This window comes from Alligator mississippiensis, chromosome 10 (genome assembly GCF_030867095.1).
Source record: "Alligator mississippiensis isolate rAllMis1 chromosome 10, rAllMis1, whole genome shotgun sequence".
NCBI lineage: Eukaryota > Metazoa > Chordata > Crocodylia > Alligatoridae > Alligator > Alligator mississippiensis.
This window is the reverse complement of record NC_081833.1, coordinates 3,698,434-3,717,859: the sequence shown is the minus strand read 5'-3', so window position 1 is coordinate 3,717,859 and position 19,426 is coordinate 3,698,434. Positions and strand designations below refer to the sequence as shown.

At 50.9% G+C, this 19,426-nt stretch overlaps 1 protein-coding gene across 1 annotated transcript; it reads right to left on the bottom strand.

The window, feature by feature from the left end:
• Positions 1-2,379: 2,379 nt before the first annotated feature.
• On the bottom strand, positions 2,380-18,246 carry ALDH2 (aldehyde dehydrogenase 2 family member). Its single transcript, XM_014598512.3, has 13 exons — positions 18,100-18,246; positions 14,456-14,560; positions 12,007-12,147; positions 11,484-11,563; positions 9,724-9,835; positions 7,963-8,091; positions 7,465-7,578; positions 6,366-6,468; positions 5,402-5,586; positions 5,002-5,166; positions 4,496-4,653; positions 3,843-3,957; positions 2,380-2,820 (listed from the first exon to the last, which is right to left on the bottom strand). Exons 1-13 carry the CDS (start codon positions 18,229-18,231, stop codon positions 2,788-2,790), a joined length of 1,572 nt encoding a protein of 523 aa, XP_014453998.2. The 5' UTR covers positions 18,232-18,246; the 3' UTR covers positions 2,380-2,787.
• Positions 18,247-19,426: the final 1,180 nt, after the last annotated feature.

Below are 19,426 nucleotides of genomic sequence, written 5' to 3'. Positions count from 1 at the left end.
CTGGGAGCCGGGCATTGCCGGCGATGGCGAGGCGAGGCGGGGCAGCCCCGCCGGGCCGCGCGGCGCCCCGAGCCCCCCCGAGCGCCGCCGGCACAGCCCTGGCGCGGGCGCGCGGCCCGAGCGCTGCCCCCCCGCGCCGCTCCCCGGATTTTAGGAGCCCCCTCCGACGCGGCGGAGCGCTTGACAGGCACTCGCTTAGCCTCCTCTGACAAAGCGACCGCAGGGGCCTAAAGACCCCCACCCACCGGGGGCCTTGCAACCGCCGGGCCCTTTCTTGTGACGTCACCGCGCACTGGCGACCATCGCCTCGCCCCTCAGATGGAAACGTCACCGAGCAGGTTGGTGAGGCCCCGAAGTCTCGCGAGATATGAGGGCTATAAAAGCAGCGCGCGCAGCGTTCTCTTCGCCATTTTGTGAGGGATGGGTAGGTTTGTTAATAGCATCGTGAATATTGTTGTAGTAAATAATAATCACATTCAAAACACTCCTTACTAGGGAATAATTAATATTATTATGCTAAATAATAATTATTAAAAAAAAGACTCCTCACTGGAGAATAATTAATATTTTAATATTAAATAATAGTAAAAAAGACTCCTCAGTGGGGCATAACTAATATTTTTATAGTAATACTATTATTCCCCACTGAGTTGCTTTTATTATTATTATGTTAAATAATATAGAAAAGATGCCTCAGTGGGGGAATAATATTATTAAATAATAATGGAAAAGATGCCTCAGTGAGGAATATTAAATAATAAAAATAAAAAAGACTTAGTGGGGAATAATTAATATTATATTAAATAATAATGATAGAAAAATGCCTCACTGGGGAATAATTAATATTATTATATTAAATAATAATAAAAAAAAAAAGACAGGGAAAGAGCTGGTGCCTCGTAGTCGCGAGGTGGTGGGGGCTAGGCCAGGCTCAGGCCCCCTCGTGCCTCAGGGCGCTGGGCCCGCGCTCTGCCCCCACAGCCTCGTCTCCTGCCTCCAAAAACGAGGGGTCAATGGCTCCTGCGGGGGCCGGCGGACGAGCGAGTCTCACCCTGGCGCCCAGGCGTGCCCGGCCGTGCTCTCGGGCGCCCCGCTGGGTGTGCAGGCATGACTGGCAAGATCAACCCAGAGGCTGCAAGCGATGCCTAGTGTTAAAAATAATTCTGACTTTGTGGTCTTCCTTAACTTGGCAACAGAAAGCCCGCCGTCTTATTTTCCATCCTGAAAAGAAAGAGCTGGCAGTTTCCGAGACCCACCTAAAGCGCGAGTCCGAGACGGTTGAGGGGCGCTGGCTTTGCCCCTCGCGGGTCAGGCCCCGGGGCCGCTGGGGGCAGTTCTTCCAGTCGGCATCAGGAAACGCCTCAGACCCGTGCGATCTGGCCCTTGCTGGGTGCGAGTTAACGGGGAGCGCATGAAAGTTATCCTCTTCAGGACCCGTGCAGAGGTGCAACTGGAAATCTTAACTGGCTCCCTTTTCAATAACAAATCACCCTCTACTTGAACTTGGATGCTGCACTGTTAAGACACCCTGTTTTTAAAGTACATTTACATTTTTTTGGACCAGTGCTGGCCAGCACCCTCCCTCTGGGCTCTTGCTTCTCTATCGCAGCATGGTTGATCAAATAACCGGTAAATCAAGCAGTTCTTAGGTCACCGCTTTCATCGAGCCGGTAGCTGCGTTGTGTAAAGAAGGGGCTGCGTCTCCTGATCGCTTAATAAACAGATGCAGAGACCGTCACCATCACGGCAAAGCCCCATCGCATGTTAGGACGACTTAGTGGCCTGTAGATGTCAGTCGAGTACCTTCAACTGACAGAAGTATTTCCCCATCATCCCTCCTACTTCTCAACTCTTTAGCTTTGTTTGAAGATTAATACCGAGGGTGAAGAACTTCCAAGAAAACCTCGCAGCACTGAGTCAGGCCTCAGCTTTGGTTTCCGTGGACTTCATGCCAATGTGAAGAATTATGCCAATGTCTTTTGAAAAAATAAATAACATCTCCATGCTGTTTAAATCAAGCAATGTTTAAACACACCAGCATCCATGAAATATTCAGCCATAATTCAGGATCAGCTTTATCAAGTAGAACAGGCTGAACAGGACAAGCATGTTTATTATGAAAGCTATATGTAATGCAGGCAGATTTCAAATGACTGTTTCAAGGTGGCAAAAAGGTTTATGCTTCAAGATTCCTAGTATTTTACATTTTGAAAATCTGAAGCCATATGTACTCCCAGAATATCAGAAGCCAGTATTACACAATCAATCTTGGCTGCTTATAGGACCCAAATCCTGCTCGCAATGCTGACATAAATCAGTGCCTCGTGGTAGACTGAAATTTGGCAGAGAGATTTATTATTTAAAAAAAACACAATCATCCACCCAGCCAACAGTAAGCTTTTAATTAGCTGATTTTGAGGAACTGTAGTTTTCACAATGTGTCCAAATGATGTTTTTAACATTAAAAAGAAAAACAACCCACATTAGAGACTTCAGATACGAATGCAACAAGAAATTACCTAAACGTGTCACCCGTTAATGTAAAAAGATTCGTGTTTGTTATCAAAAAAATTAAATGCAACTGAGGTTTCAGACAGGTAAAGAACACAGAACTGCCTCAGGCACCTTTTCTCAAGAATATTATCTTAGCATTTAGTTATATTTAGTACTCTTCACTTTTGTACTTATGTTTCTGTTTGCTTTGAAAAAACATTTCCCTATTTCCCTACCCTGGTAACCTTCAGTTGCACTGGAGTCTTCAAATGCACCTTGCAGTGAATACGTCCTTTACGAGTTCTTCTGTGGGATTTTGATTGTTACCTGGAAACAATAACATGGGTTACTTTCCTTCGTGTCAAAAGCACGTAAGGTTCATTTTGTTCACTTCTATGGGTCTATGCTGTTACCCTCTTGCTGTTCTGCTCAAGTGTAAGGACCATGGAAGAAAAGGAACTATGCTCCAGTTATTAAAGGTGCTGATTGATATTCAACTTCCTATCCAACAGGCAAAACTCCTTTCAGGCAACATACATTATTAATCACGCAGCCTTCATTCCTTCTTCAAAGGAGTTAATTCAAGAGGCACAATATTTTGAGTAAAATTCAGCATTACCTCATTTACAACTAAATTCAATTAAAACAAATAGATTCTAAGAGGTTTCTCAATTACAGCATTCAGTGGAATTGGTAGCAGATGAGTTAGGACTCTTGGGTTTCATTTGCGAGTCTATGATTGGCTATGTTACTGATCTACATTGAGTTACCATCTCCCTTCACACACTTCCATGAAGTTTTGTTCACTATTTGTGCTGGCATTTTGCAAAGAATGAAGTGCTACAGAAGTGCCAGGGGTGTAGGTTGTAGCCGTGTTGGTCTAAGGACACGGGCAGACAAGGTTCTTTGGGTGAATCTGGTATCTTTTATTAGACCAACTTAAATAGTTGGAAAACAATTATTAAGCAGGCTTTCGGGTTCAAAAACCCTTCGTCAGGCTAAGGAAGTTTCAGCAGTTGGTGTGTGCACTTCCTGGATGGAATGAAGTTTCACACCAACTGCTGAAACTTCCTTAGCCTGACGAAGGGTTTTTGAACCCGAAAGCCTGCTTAATAATTGTTTTCCAGCTATTTAAGTTGGTCTAATAAAAGATATCAGATTCACCCAAAGAACCTTGTCTGACAGAAGTGTCAAGCTTTCTCCCATCCAAGGTTAAGGGAGCAAGCTTGAGATGTCACGAAGAATGACCCAGTTTCCATCTGCTTACGTGGTGTGAGAAGGCATAAAAAGCCACATCCTTTTGAATTTCTCACCCCACTGCCCTCATTCCAAGACATGCAGATACTCACCGTTTTCACTTCTGTATATGCCTCCAGGCCATACTCCCCTAGCTCTCGCCCGTTCCCAGATTCTTTGTACCCACCAAACGGGGCTTGAGCTCCAAATACATCATAGCAGTTGATCCTGGAATAAAAACCAAGTGTTAGAAGCAGTTTCTCTTCCCAGAGCATCTACCAGGATCAAGGAGACTATCCATGAAGATTTCCTTCTTGTACCCATGTGAACTGTCCATTTGTCAACCAAGGAGGACATTTAATTTTAGGGGATGCTTTTCCACATTATGAGGATTACCCAATCCACAGGCTTTCTGACTGAACACATCCAAATCACTCGGCATCTAGAGTCAAGACAGGTGGGAGATAAGGGGTTCACTATACAATTTTCCTCAATGCAGAACATGTTCCCTCCTGTCGCTCACCAAGCCTCGGTGGGACCCAGCTCATCAGATTGCCTAGATTTTGCTATACAGAAGGGCTGAAGCTTTCACTTAACACTTGGGTCTTTGATGTTAGGTGCAGCTTGGCTTTGCACTGAACGGTAGCATGAAACGTTGTTCATTGGAAGGAGGCTGCTTAGACAAGAAAGCCAAAGCTTGCAAGACAGCTTCTAAAAAGTTCACAGGAAAGATTGGGCAATAGAGGTCCTATGCATAGGCTCTCACCAGACAGTTCCAGCTCGCAGTGCTTGAGACACGTAGTTTGCTTTGTCGATATCTTTTGTGAAGATAGCTGCTGCCAGGCCATATTTAGAGTCGTTTGCTCTCTCAATGACTTCCTCAACAGTTTTGAACTTCAAGATCTGCATGACTGGCCCAAATATCTGAAACCAAAACAGAGCGTGTGACATATACACGTGTGCCATAGCACCAACGGAAATTACAGGCCTGATGCAAAAGTTGCTGAGTGTGGTTCTCTGCCTTGTGCTGTATAAGGGGCAAAATAAGTTTCTAGATAATATATTGTCTGTCTCGCCTCATTCCAGCGAGTTAGAGCTCAGATAAAAGGGAGGCGGTTTAGGATTCCCATCTGTGATCTGCAGATGTCTGGTATCTGGATTCCCAGTCGTGTCAGCATTAACAGAAGAAAAAGCCACACACATGAGAAATTTGACATTTATACAGAACAAAGGTTCACACAGACAAAGTCCGCGTGACGCTATTGTTTTAACCTCCTCTGTAGCAATGGTCATTTTGTCCTGCACATCTCCAAAGATGGTTGGCTGGATAAAATAGCCTCTGTCTGCAGCAGGGTTGCCACCACACAACAGCTTGGCTCCTTCACGCTTCCCAATATTGATGTAACCAAGGATCTTCTTAAACTGCTCCTCATCTACCTAAAACCAGCAAGAATAGCAGTAAGTCAGCTGGATCCTAGAGAGGAGGAAAAGATTCTATTACAACCTGTTCTACATAAGAGCTCTTTATATCAGTTAGAAACCCTACTTAATGAGATGTAGGCATGCAACCTCTACACGCCTCTCGTTCTAGCTTACAGGTGGACCCTACATGAAAAACAAACTACAGATTAGCAGCAGTTTAGGAGAAAGAAAACAAATGTTGTGCTCTCACCTGCGGTCCCTGTTCAGTTTTGAAGTCAAACGGGTTTCCAACCACTCTGGCTTTGGCTCTCTCAACACTCCTCTCCACAAACTCATGATATATATCTTCTTGGACATATGTCCGAGACCCAGCACAGCAGCACTGCCCTTGATTGAAGAACAAGGCAAAGTGGGATTGCTCAACCGCCCAGTCCACTAGGAGATAAATGTGGGGAGACAGAGACAGGTGTCTAGAGGAGAACCAGCCACAGAAACAACCTTCATCATCGCTGAAGGCTATGAACCACCTTCAACTAACATCCACTTCACATGGAATGCGTGAAAATGAGAGTCTTTATGCCAAACAGGTCATCCTCTAGCTCGATCCCTCCCTCGGTCTGCGGCATCCATTTGACATGACCCAGGTCTTGATGCCCATTTGTTTGGATCAAAATAAGCTTCCCTTTCCCACCGCCACTTAATAGGATATGCCAGGTTCCTACCTCAAGCAAAGGGAAAATCCATATGGAAGAAAAATGGGAGAGAGGACTAAAAAAACCTGGAAGGAATTAGAAGGAGGTAGGCACAGAAGCATAGCAAAACCAAGTGGAAAGAATGGGAGGAGAAACACTGCTCGCTACAAAAGATAACAAAAAGCTCAGATGAATAAGCAAAGGAAATAAAGAAAATAAGGAATTGGGAAGTCATTATGAAGCAGAAGTTGAATTTTAGGTTAAATTAAGTTGCTCCACCTCCATCCATTACTTCTGTTGTTATGAAATGCTGACACACGCACCATAAGCAGACAAAATGGGAAGAATATATTATGCTCTCTGCTCATCTTGGTATACGCTGTGCCCGAGACAAGCCGGGTGGTACTGATGGGTTTCATGGGAGAGAGATTCCACGATTCCCCCCAAGCCCGTCTCATCGTTTCCCCCCCAACAACATCATCAAACTCTACAGCTCAGTCGCTATGCTGAATGGGCTCTTACTGTCAGCGTCAGACAAGATGATGTTTGGGCTCTTCCCTCCAAGCTCCAGCGTCACTTTCTTTAAGTTACTCTCTGCCGCAGCCTTCTGGATCTGATGCCCAACCTGAATCCAAAAAACCAGAACTGTTCTTAGGAAACCAAATCTCCTCGACTTAGTTAAGAAGGGTAGGTCTGTTAGTGCTCGTTCCTCAGAGGCTCACTTGGAAGCCACTCACACGGCACCATACTGACAGCCTACTCCTGCCAGGTAGTACTCAGCTCTGCTGGTGCGGCAATCGCTCTGCGGATAATCCCACCGATACAAAAATGGAGTAAGCAGAGCAAAACCCAGCTGCTCGTTTCCCAGCTCTTTCATGGATTACCCTAGTGTCTCTGGGCGAATCACTTAACTTGTCAAGCGTCTTTCCTCACAACAAAAGGTTTAATGGAAAGTGCAGAGACCCTAGGACAGATTTGTGCGGAGCGTTCAGCCTTCAGAAAGTTTTCACGTCCACCCCACTGCCACGTTAAGGAGTCAGCACCCCGATTTTCAGAGAGGTTGCCCACAGCTCCTACCAAAGTCCATTAACGAAAGCTGCCCGTGATCAGAACGTCTAAGCACCTGAAACACGTGCCCATCTTACGTGGCTTTAATTGTAGAGAGGGTAAACAAGTGTTATTAAAAAAACACCTATATGAGATTAAGCTCTTTGATTTTTCTGGAAGTCCTAGTTCATGCAACACCAACTAGTGCTGGTCATCTCACCTGGCAGGCCCTGTGGTGTTAGGCATTGTCAGCAGTTTATTCTAATCCCTTCATTGTCAGGGCCCTAACCGAATAAAGTAAGTCTCAGCAGAGATTAAACTTAACCTACAAAAGGAGCAGCTCACCAGAAATAATCTTCTGTAATAAGCCCTCTTCCAAACGGACCATCTCAACAGAGAAAGCCTTAATGGGGTAAAAATAAATCCTGCAGCTTCCAGCCAGCTGCTTTAAAAAAAGACCCCAAAAATGAAGGCGAAACTTTTCTGGTGATAGGTGCAGAACACGATATTAAGATTAACGGAGGCTCCCTTCCAGCCCCACAACCCACAAGTATCTAGAAATGTTGCTTCTCACCTCAGTGGAGCCTGTGAAGGCCACTTTATCCACCTGCATGTGGGATGAAATGGCAGCTCCTGCACTCGGCCCATAGCCCGGAACAATATTAACCACGCCTGCGGGGAACCCAGCCTGTGAGTTCACAAGCAGAAGACAAACGTTACTTCACAATTGCCTCCATGGGTCAAGACAACGTGCACCACTCACCCGTCACACCAGCCTCTTACCTCCCACTGGCAAAGAACAGGGCCCCGTTCCATCCCACTCCCATCTGCCAGGCTTACAGCTTCTTTATTCGGTTTGCTAGCCCACAGGCACTAGCCATTTGGTCACAGCCTGCCTTCAGAGCTCAACGCTAGGAAGCCAGCCTATGCATCCCTCTGGCTCATCCTTCCCGGCGCCTGCAAAGGAACCTGTAACTCCCTCTTTTCTATCGCTGCACGGCCATCGTATACTGCATAATCCCAGACCGAAGTGTAAGTAGGAGCCTGGGTCCAACCCTGCTTACTGTCTCACCTCTTTGATCAGACTGGCCACGTAGAGAGCAGACAGGGGCGTTTGCTCAGCTACTTTCATCACAATCACATTCCCAGTGGCTAAGGCTGGCCCAAGTTTCCATGCCTGCATCAGCAGCGGGAAGTTCCACTGAAAGACACAAGGAGATACTTTCACATCTGACCAAAATTCACAAAAGAAACGAATATGCATCAGGTTAATCTTCAGCCAGCGTTGTCATCTTAACACCACCGAAGGCAGTTTCACCAGCTGTAGGAGTTAGCCCCCCGTTGTTTTCTCGCCCGTCCCTGCTTTAGGAAACACTTTAGATTACAAATGCGCGGTTCCTTTCGCAATTCATGCACGCAATGCACGTGCTGCACAGAGAACCTGGACTAGTCATTCGCTGGTTGGCGTCTGATCTTTGACACTTCTCACTCAAATGGATTTTGCATTGTGAACTCCGGTGCGACCTCTTGCATGTTTCTCATTTGCATCACATTCACCAAGTTTCTCACAAATCGGGAGGGATTTTAGTCTCAGAACACCTATGTAAGGTAGAAGACCTTCTGTTTCACTGATGTGGAAATGAGCAAAGCGATTAAGCAAGCTGCCTGGGGCTGCACTGTCAGCGGAGCTAGGAACGAACACAGGAGCGAGACCCAACTCCCAGTCTAGCGTAGGAACCACTAGATGCCCATGTCCTCTTTGGGCTGAATATGAATGCTGCGAGAGCTGCAGACTTCAAACCTTTGGGAAACAGTAAAATTAGGTATTAGGAATCAGTTTAATCTTCTAGGGTTAGACGACAGGAAAGCTGCCGCTTCACTTTTTTGTTCTGATGTGTCAGGAGAGAAGAGACCACTACACAGAGCAACAAACTGGGATCCTACCACCATGCTGCACGGGAGATACGTGGCAAGAACCACATGGATGCTTCTCACAGATGTCATTTTTAAATCCATGGCATGCTTTGGGGTGGAGGTGGGTGAGGAGTTAAGCTATTTTTAGGGTGACCTCTGACCTTAAAGTAACCTTTGGAATGTGATGGACAAGGATTAACTTCATTAAGAGCTAAAGCTTCATTTGCTGGTCACTTCCTAGCCAGACATCAAGGCATTTGAGATGTTAAAGGAGTGTGCCTGGAAGAGCTTGCTTCCAAAAAGGCCAGTACTAAACTCATTGGCAGATTAGGAGTCCAGACTAAGTGGTTTATAGTCAATTCCAGCTCATCAGGACAGCCACAGTACAGTACATCACAGCTCAAATTTGAACATTCATGGATTTTTGTAATACTACCCATGGAAGAAAGCTTAAACAGGACCTTGTTACAGGCAAATCGCTTCTTTGTACGCCTGCCATAATTCATTGCAACAAGGCAACACTCAACTTCAAATGCAACCAAGTTAGCCTACATTTCATGCGCTGACTTTTTTTTAAATGATTATTATTCTAAGGTCCCGTCTCTACTAGTAATTTGAGCACATAAAGCATTTGATATCCTGCACGCCAGACTGGACTGAGCCATCAGTGACTGTGCTCCTTGCTGGGGGGAGGGCTCAATTGGACACGCACACACTCAAAGCTTGGCTGCTAATTATACCAAACCTGCTTTCTGCTGCGGCAGCTGAGTAGAAACTCAGTGGGGCACACGTATAATTTCCCTTCAGAATCAGAGGGAAAGTGGCCTAACGAAGGGCAACATCTTTCATTTAGAGCCACTCTTATGTCCGAGAAGCGCATTGCAGCAATATCGTAGGACCACAGAGGCACGTTTCTTACCGGAATGATCTGTCCGCAGATCCCAACTGGCTCATGTCTTGTATAACAGAAGTAGTCTCCATCTACGGGAATGGTTTTGCCGTGGCACTTATCAGCCCAGCCTGCAAAGTACCTGGCAATGACATTGTTTTAGTCACTGGATTTAAGACAGGAAGCCTCCCATGCCCGGGGCGAAAAGCGCCCGCCTAGTCACTTCACAAAACAGGCATTAACAGTCAAGCACACTCATTTTTAAAGTTTTAAAGGGACTGTCTTTTGAAAGAGAATCATTTCCCTATGAAATCTCTTAACTGTGCTTATTATATGTCAGAAGGAAGAAGTAATTTCCCATTTACTGTTTGAAAGCACTTTTTAATCAGTATCTTTGTTTCCACAATATGACTGTTCCTCCTGTTTGGGTCTTCTGTATAACAGAGGGCGGAAAGAGCTTAGACGACACCCATTCTCAAAGCAGGTCTCTAGGTCAGGGTCCCATGCAATCAGTCTGTGCTTTGCAGAGGCTTTCCTCTCACGCCTTTCGTTCTCAGCTCTCCTCTCTCCATCCACCCCCGGCGCTCTGGCCCGCAGCCAGCCTGGAAACGTGTGGTCGCTTCCTTTCCCTGCTTCCCCCAAGGGCTCTGGGATTTGCAATCCGGGACCACAGCCGGCAGGATGCTGCAGGATTGCTCCCTTCTGTTACACATTCATCTCACATTGCAGCACGCAGGGCGTTACATTACACAACACACATGTTACGCAGCTTCAGCTCAGGAGGGGACAGGGGCATTTTACTTATCACCAGCCCGGTCTGTCCACATATCACCACAATGTTAAGTAAACTCATGATATTATATTATATTATATTATATTATATTATATTATATTATATTATATTATATTAAAGACCCCAGCAGTCTTTCCTGCTCAAGTGCAGGGGGGCTGGACCCAATGATTTGTAAGGTCCCTTCCAGCCCCTAACAACCATGAAACGATACATAAAGGGCAGGTCAGAAGGCTGAAACCAGAGGGAAGAACCCCCTTCTCTTGTAAGACAGCCTAGGGGGTCTCCTCTCCTGACCAGCATGGACCCAACTGGGGCGGTCCCTGGAAGCGCTCTGAAGGGGATGGCTTTTCAGGGGTGTCACTGCGTTGGGCTGCAATCCCCAGAGGACCAGACGGGAACACCAGCCCTGCAAATTCTACCTGGCCCACCAGTCCAGCAGCACTTTTTTTTGTTTTTTTGCTGGGCAAATAACATCTCCGTGACATTTTCATCTCCATCCTGGTGGGAGCAGTGGGAGACAGCTGTGCTCATGCATGTTTGCCAAGGCTGATGGGGTGGCAAATGCTCCAAGGAATTATACCTCCAGCTGAAATGCTAGAAAAATGCCACACCTAAAGGACCCAAGAGGCAAAGCCCACTAGCATAAGATATGCATCGCTAGAAAGTCCCCAGCTAGCAACTGTACTGCAGCAGGCCATTAGAAACCCGCAAGAGCTGCTCAAGTGGCATCTTTTTCTTGGATTGCGCGCAGCAACAAGACAAACAACAGCAGACAAACCGTTTCCACTAAGCCAGGACGCAGCATGATGCACCGCACCCGTACGTTTGGTTTAACACATCCAAGCACTTTCCATCCAGAGACCTCATATACATGGTATCATCTTTTAATGGTAGCACGTGGCTTCTGGGATGCCCAAGGAGAGGCAGATTCCTGGATGAGTCAATGCTTCGTGCCCTCCCTTGCTCCCATGAGTGACTCACTAAAGAGAGCTCCTACCTGAGACACTTAACTGTCATGTCCAAATCCACCAAGTAGGCGATAGAGTATGGTTTGCCATTATCCAGAGTTTCCAGGGCCTGTGAGCAAAGGAAGATTGTTTGCATATTCTCCCCATGCGCAGACCCAGCTCCCAGCAACAGCCCGAGATGAGCCCCAGCTCTGGATTCTGCCCGTTATCTTTGGGCTTACGCTCAGCACACCTAACTCTGCACAGACTCTTGCTCCGTCCTGCCCACCTCCTGCACCTAGCTTGGAACTAGCTCCTTTGGAGGCTGAGCGGGGTGGTCTCTCCTCTTTCCTAGGGCAAGGCCCACTGATCCCACAGCTGTCCCAGACTGGGCTCCCACCACGTGGCAGCACTCCCAGTTTAAAGGCATCAGATTTCCTGAGCTGCAGTTAAAGGACAAAGTCCGGACGTTCAGCCACTACTTTCCCCACTAAATCTATCAAACGGTGGGGTGCAGGAGACCATGCCGCACAGGGCACAACATGCAGGACAGAGGTGGAGCGTGATACACACAGCCAAGTAAGCCCGGTCTCTCTCAATCAGGTCTGCAAGACGGTTCAGCAGCTTTCCCCGGTGAGAGGCATCCATCCGCCTCCAGGGCGAGCCCAGCTGGAAAGCTGCTTTGGCCGCATTCACGGCTTTGTCCACATCCGCCTGCAGAAAAGCCCAGAAAGAGAGGGTGAGTGGAGAGCACCCCGCACATGACAGCCCCCGTCCCTCACTTCCGGCTGCATCCAGAGGGCACCAACTTTGCAGCGGACGCCCAACATGAGAAGACATTGGCAAGAATTGACAGAGCCCCTCCAGCAGCCCTGACTCGGGGGAAGCAGCTGGCACTACATGGAGACTCCTAGGGCTTCGCTACTTCTTATAGCAGGCCAGTAAGTCATCTCAGGAGGCAGGCTGACTTCTCCCAGGAGCTGCTGGGAAGCTTGGAGCGCTCCACACTGAGCCGCAGCCTTCCCCTGACATGCGGAGAACATGGGAGTGGGGGCCTCTCCTTCGCCCTAGCAGAGGAAATTAATGGGCAAGTCCATGTCTGCATTACAGCTGGCACTCGGGGAGCTGGCAGCCTAGGAGTGCAGCCTTGCTAGGGGAAAGACAGTCCACTCCGAGTCCTGGGCTGGATGGAGGGTGCTCCAGAGCTGGGATGCTGCTGCATCTTAGACTGCTTTGAAGGGACAGGGAGAGGGATGGGAAGTCCCTCCCTTCTCCAAGCCAGGTAATCCCCTACCAGCGCTTCCAGACCCTGGCATTACAGCACATGCTCTGTGGCCCTTCATTTAGCGATGAACTTTGTGCAACGAAAGGAAACTTTTCCTCTCCCACTACTGCTTCCCCCTACGCATGGAGAACCTCCCGGGGTCCTGGACGCACAGAGCGTCCATTCAGGAATTGCCTTCGAGGGACGAGCACAAGTTTCCTTGCAAGCAAGATGAGCATGCTTCCCCAATCCTTGGCAGGCTGCAGTTTGATTCCAGCCCTGGGATGTTTCAGAGCCATCATCAGGTACATGAACACTGCAGGGTAAATCATCCCCCCGCTAAATATGGGGCGTTTGCAAATAAACTGGCTCTGGGGGATCCTGAGCAAACTTAGTGCATCTCCGCGTTACCATCTGCTGCACAGGCACAGCAGCTATCTTCCCCCCAGCTGCAGCTTTCCTGCAGGATCGCTGTGTTCAGAGATAATATTGTTACGAAACTCCCCAGATTAGAAAGAGCGAAACTGGCTGAGGAGTCGGGGCCTTGCCCCACAGAAGACGTTGGCCTGTTCAAGCCACACCAGCTGGTCAGCATACTTCAGCCATGTTATCTACAGGGTTAACTCTTTACATCTTCTCGCAAAGCAGGGCGAGAGCCAAGCGTTCTTGTGACTGCTGCCAGGATTTGTTTTTGAGTTCAGCAGGAAAGTTTTCTCAGGGACTTTTTGTCTGTCTATTTTCTCTCCAGAATCCAGTTTCACTTTTAAGGTGCCCATCTCGTGTCTCAGTTCTAACTCATACCCCAAAGAGGCAGGCAAAAGTCCAAGTCACTTCCTTCCCCATTCCCCCACTGGGAATTTGGACAAGTTGCACCACCCTTTTAACCGCCCTTCCACTCCCAACCTCCAACAAAAGGCTCAACTAGGGAGCTGAACGCTGGCTTTGTGGGCAGGGCACTGGCAGAGACCCACAAGAACTGGGTTAACCCTGTACAAGATTTACCCTTGGGCAAATCACTTCATCTCCCTGTGACTGTTCCCTGACTGTAAAACAGAGATAATGTTTCCTTTGTCTTTGGAGGCAAGAAGCTTTTTGGACTCGAATGGTTTCTTACCACGTGCAAGTGCAGCGTGCAGCACACAGAGGTCCCCGATGCTGGCACTGAGTTAGTTTGGACTGAGCGTGTCTTCTCCAGTTCTGACCCACCAGCTCCCACCCCCGTTTCACTGTGGCCCCACCAGGCCTCTGGTCCTAGCTGACATGTCTTGGATCACGTGTATGAACTACTATGAAACGTGGCAAAGCTGATTTTTATCTCGAGGCAAAAGCGTCCTGCCAAAACTTGAGCACCATGTCATGCCCTTCGTAGCCTGCCTCTGACATGTACTGATCTGTAGCCTCAAATTACAGCAACTCTCAGCTTCTCTCTGCATGTGACGTGAGGAAGGGTGCAGCCATCTGGGGCAGGTTTTGCAAAAGAAATAGCAGAATATCTTGGAGCAGCTAATCATCTTCACCGCCCGCTTTGCACACATTTTTGATTACTTATTGCAAAGCAAGGCCAGGTGTTCAGGAACTGGAAATGCAAAACAAATAGTGTTTTTACCGAACCACATGGAAATGAGGCACCCACTGGACAAGGGACAGAGAGCAAACACACGCAGTCAGGATCACCTGAAGCTCATGATTTTTGCCAGTCCTTTATATCTCAGGAACACGTCAAAGCTGTTTCTAAGACCCTGGAAAGATAACGTTTACCTTGTCACCCTCAGCAACCTGGCAAATCACCTCCCCTGTGGCTGGGTTGATGGAAGGGAAAGTCTTCTTGCTGACTGCATCGTGCCATTCGTTGTTGATGAAAATCTGTAGGGAAAAAAAGACACTTGTGACAAGCGTTCGAGCCCTGGAGCCAGATCCAAGCAGAATCTGGAAGCTCTCCATATTTGTTTGGTGCCGTCTTAAACAGGAGCCCCGAACATGGGCACCATGCCTTGCAAAGCCAGCGACTCTCTCCCTCCTCTCCCACGTTTTTAAGTCGCAAGAATCTGGAAAGTGTAACATGCACGTACACACCCACGCCGCAGCTCTGCATGGGTGTAATAAATAAAGCCGCGGACACAAATCACATGCCAAGAATCCCAAAGAAGCCGCTATTAAGCCTGATGCAGCTGGTTTCACTTAACATTTTGGAACAGTTTTGTTCTTCTTGGCTCCACGAGAGGCGATTCGATGAGACTGGAGGCAACAGCCGCGACAGGTAGATTTCAAAATTGAGCATTGTGTTTGGATATCAAGCTCCTCACGCTCAGGAGATAATCCAGGCTGGAAGGCATCCTCCGAGACAGAGCTCCAGCTCTCGGCAGATACGCAGCGCTGGGCTCCCCGTGCGAGACCCTGCTGCCGTTTCTGCTACTGATCGGCTGCAGAGAGCCCTCCCTGCCAGGGACCAGGCTGGGCCATCGGCCCCACACCTGCCTCCTCTCCGCTCTGAAGATCTTGCCAGAGCTGAAGGCTGGGTGGGGAAGGAAGAGGGCAGGCAACACGGAGCAAGACACAAGCCACTAGGAAGTGCTACCAAATGGATCAGATACTTAAGGCGACCCCTCAATCTTGTAGATCCATCTCCAGTGGGACCTGCCCGACACCCCCACTCCAGTCCATCCAAGACCTGGCTGCCAATCTGGATCTGGACCCCTTAAAGGCAGCAAGCACAGTATTGCCAAGGCTGCCAACACTACCAAGCCTGCCGGAGCACCATAAAACCTGGCGATACCTTGGCACGCAGCTGGCAAACCCTGCACGTGGTCTCAGTCCAGCTCCTTGTTCAAAGGAAGAGAAGAGCAGCAGACCATGCCTCTCCCCACCCTTCCTATCTTCCACGTGGCACATGGACTTGTTGCTCCCCAGAAAGCGCGGTGACCCCTGCCGTTTCTGTTCCCGGAGCTCTTTGTACAGCAAAAACCCTGAGCTGGGCTTTTAGGCACTGCTGCAAAGAAGCTTGAACAGAGCAGCCTAGTTTGTTCGATGCCTCCTACGGGGGGTTGAAACCACTCGGGTGATGCAGCCCGGCTGTCACGCTCTTCCACGGCACGGACAGCACCAGACCGGCGTGCGTGCAGGACACACTTCACACCCCCACAAGGCTTCAGCGGGTTCATTTAACCAACAGCAGACCCACCGCACTGAAAAAACAACCCCAAGCTTTCCACGCAAGACACGCCATGCGGCCCACAAACCGCCCACGAGAACTGGCAGTTTCAGATGCGACGCCCGCATTCAGCGGGGCATGAAGCGCCGCTCCAGGGCAGGACTCCGCTCCTGGGGATACAATAAATCAGCCTGGGGCCTGGGCACATCACCTGTTGCCAGACACCAGTTTATGGCTTTTCTCTCAGTAGCTTTTACAGTCCTTTCTCTATTCAGCGAACAGCTGCTGCTGCTACAGCGCCTGCTCGTACATCATCTCTCCCCCAAGGGCGAAAGAGTCTTCTCTGGAGCTGCCCCCACCACGAACCGCCTTCCTCATTTAAAATGTTTGTAGCATCCCGGTCTCGCTGGAATAAGAGGTCAACCTTAGACTCATCTACTGGAGCAGCCACGGTTCATTTCGATGTGGGGCACCATCCAAGGGCAGTAAAAATGAACCAGTCTGAAGTTTCTCTTGCTCCAAAACACTAAGAAGCTTCAAGGCAGCCCTGCTTCTCTGCCAGCGCCTGGCACCGAGCCCCACCAGCTCCGTCTCCGGCTCAGACTTGGCAAGTCGACGCATGTGAAGTCCATCGCAGTTCTGAAAAGCAGCCGGAGCTGCCAGGAAGGAAAAAGAAATGCTCCCTTGGAGACCACGCTGACGATCTGCCCCGTTTAATTGCCCTCCACGAGTAATTGCGGTTGACGTTATTAGCATTCTTCAACATTTTCCCCTAACTGATGTGAGACCGCTTCTGTACCAGAGCCCGGCCAGCCGCTGCTTGCCCAATACCACGATCCTTTCCTTCCAAATTAAAGATTAATCCAGGGCATAAGCCCTAGAACAATCACCGTGCAAAGATCAGGGCACTTCCAATCAGCAAGAGCAGGACGCTGCCCGTCTAGCAGCCACCGCTTGCATCATGCCCGTTGGACAAAAGCTGTGGCGCAATAATTCGGAGGCCCTGCCTGTGCCACGAAGCCCGGCGGTTCTCCCAGCAGAGCCATGCTGCCGGAGGCGTGAAACAACACACGCTGCAAGCGCCCGGGTGCGAAGGTGGTGATGCCAGGCGAGAAACTCCTGTCACCACAGTGTCTCTGCGAGGCCCCTGCTTCCACAGCCAAGAACGTCTAATTTTAGACCGGCAGATGATTACACGGCTCCAGCCAAGGGCGTTGCATTTCTCCTGCAGGCAGACACCCGAGCGGCGTGTCCTAAGACAACGGTAAGGAAAAGCAGAAGACTGGCTACGCAACGCAAGCCTGCAGCCCGGCTTCCCCCTTCCAACGGGGCAGCTCCCGGTGCCCTGCTCGCCTGCAGCTGTCGCCGAGGAGCCAGCGATCATCACGAGGCAGCTCGACTGAAACCAGGGAAACCCAGGCTGGCGGCAGAGGACAAGTGCTGGCTTGGCCAGGATCCACTGCACAACTGCGGGAGGCCACGAGGCTCCAAAACGATTCGCACCAAGCACGGGTTTTCTCCTGAGAAGCGTTTGCACTGAAACACAACCCTGACATCTGCCGCGCCGGGCCCTTGCAACCAGCTCCCTGCCTGGCACCGCTGAAGTGTCCAGGCTGCCCGCAGCGGTGCGGCTATTTACTCAGTGCAAAACAACCCGGAGCAGAGGGAACGGGGCGACTGCACGGGCCTGCCCGGCCCCTCTTGCTTCCTCTCCAGAATAAACCCATTGCTCCGAGTCCCCGGCACCGGCCAGGGAAAGGAAGAGACTCGGGCCTTGCGGTCCGGAGAGGCGGCGGGCGGAAGAGAAAGAGAAACTGCTCCCTGCGTTCCTCCTGCCCTGGACCACCGCCGCCACCTCCCCCAGCCCAAGTCAAACGTGGGGCTTTTATTCCGCTATCGCAGGACTTCAGACCCGCAGGGCAGCAGCTCCCGACTTCGCAGCTTGGGCACCGCCAGCTCTTTGCTTTCACTGGGAGCGTGGGCTGGACTACGGGAAGATCCCAAGAGCAATTCCCCTGCTGCCACCAACTCGGAAAGGCCTGGTGGGAATCGCTGCCCCGAGCTGGGGTCCCAGGCCTGCGGGATGCCTGGCGCACCTGCCCGCTGTGCCCCCGCCAGCCCCGGGTGGACCCGGGCGGGGGCCCCGGGGCGAGGCGCTGCCGGCAGCCGAGCGGCGCCGGGACAAGCCTCGGGGAAGGGGGCGCGCTGCCCCTCGGCCCCGCGGGCAGGGGCAGGGGCAGGGGCTGCGCCCTACCTTGCTGCAGCGGACCTCGGGCCGGGGGTCGGGCACGGGCACGGCGGCGGCGGCGGCGGCCGAGCAGGGGCGGCCCCGGGCCCGGACCAGGCGGGCGGCGGGGCGGGCGCGGTGCAGCGCGGCGAGCAACATGGTGCGGGCAGGGCTGGGCAGGGATCGGGGCCGGGATCTTCCTCCTTCCCCCCTGCTGCGCGCCGGGGCGGGGCGGGGCTGGGCGGCGTCTGCCCGGCCCGGGGCCCTCCTCTCCGGCCGCGGCTGCTCTGGGGGCTCCGGGCTCCCCGGGAGGGAGCCGTGCACCCTGCATAGACTCCACGCAGCCCTGGAGCACCCTTGTCTCCCCTGGGGGGGGGACTCCTGGCACCCTGGAGAGACTCCACACACCCCTGGGGCACCCTTGCCTCCCCTAGATAGACTCCATGCACCCCAGGTGCACTCCTGTCTCCCCGGAGGAGACTCCATGCACCCCTGGGGACACCCTTATTTCCCCTGGAGATACTCCATGCACCCCCAGGTGCACTCCAGTCTCCCCTGGGGAGACTCCTGCACCTCTGGGGACACCCTTGTCTCGACTAGGGAGACTCTATGCACCCCTGGGGGAGACCCTTGTCTCCACTGTGTAGACTCCATGGACCCCTGGGTAGACTCCAGGCACCCCTAGGCAAATGCCAGCTCTTAGTTTCTTCTGGTCCCTGGGCAGGGAAATAAAAGACCAAAGTCCCTGAAGAGGGAGGCAGGAAGGGAGCAGCAGTCTGCAAAGAACCAGCGCTCTAGCCTCGCCCCATGGATCCCTGCTTGGGTTGTCTGGTGGCCGGTGTTTGCACAGCTGGCACCTGGACAGGATGCACAGGATCCCGGGTGCAGCCTGAAGCCAACAGGGCTCTGGGGGTGGTTGTTGCCTGGAATCCTGTCCCTGGGTCATTCGCTGGACACTGACCAGTGCCGCAGAGCGAAATGGGGGGAAAGAAAGGCCACTCGCAGGGTTAGAGCCCAGCGCGGCAGGGCCCAGGGTGGGTTTGCATCTGCCTGGTGCACTGAAAGCGGCTCCTGCTGTCAAACCCTCAGGTTTTGGCAGCTGGAGCACATCTGGGAGCAGAGCATGCAGGGCAGCCATGTAACAGGCTGGCAGGTACCCAGGAACAAATGGATTAACTGCCTAAGGGAAATGAACTGGTGGCCCCTAGGCATTGTCCAGCTGTATCCCTGGCCCCAGTAGTCATGCCCAGCGCCCCAGAGCCTGGCTTCATCAACCCATCTCAGGGCGCTTGGCCCAGCCAGCAAGCACCATCGTTGCTATTGCCCCGGAGCGGCACGCGCAGCCCAGCTGCAG

Excerpts from the sequence above, each read along its gene's own strand:
- ALDH2 (XM_014598512.3), bottom strand. The coding sequence starts at position 18,231 with ATGTTGCTCGCCGCGCTGCACCGCGCCCGCCCCGCCGCCCGCCTGGTC. Across the intron at positions 14,561-18,099 it reads CCGAGGTCCGCTGCAGCAAG|ATTTTCATCAACAACGAATG; the intron begins GTAGGGCGCAGC and ends TTTTCCCTACAG. Across the intron at positions 9,836-11,483 it reads ATGACAGTTAAGTGTCTCAG|GTACTTTGCAGGCTGGGCTG; the intron begins GTAGGAGCTCTC and ends TGTCATTGCCAG.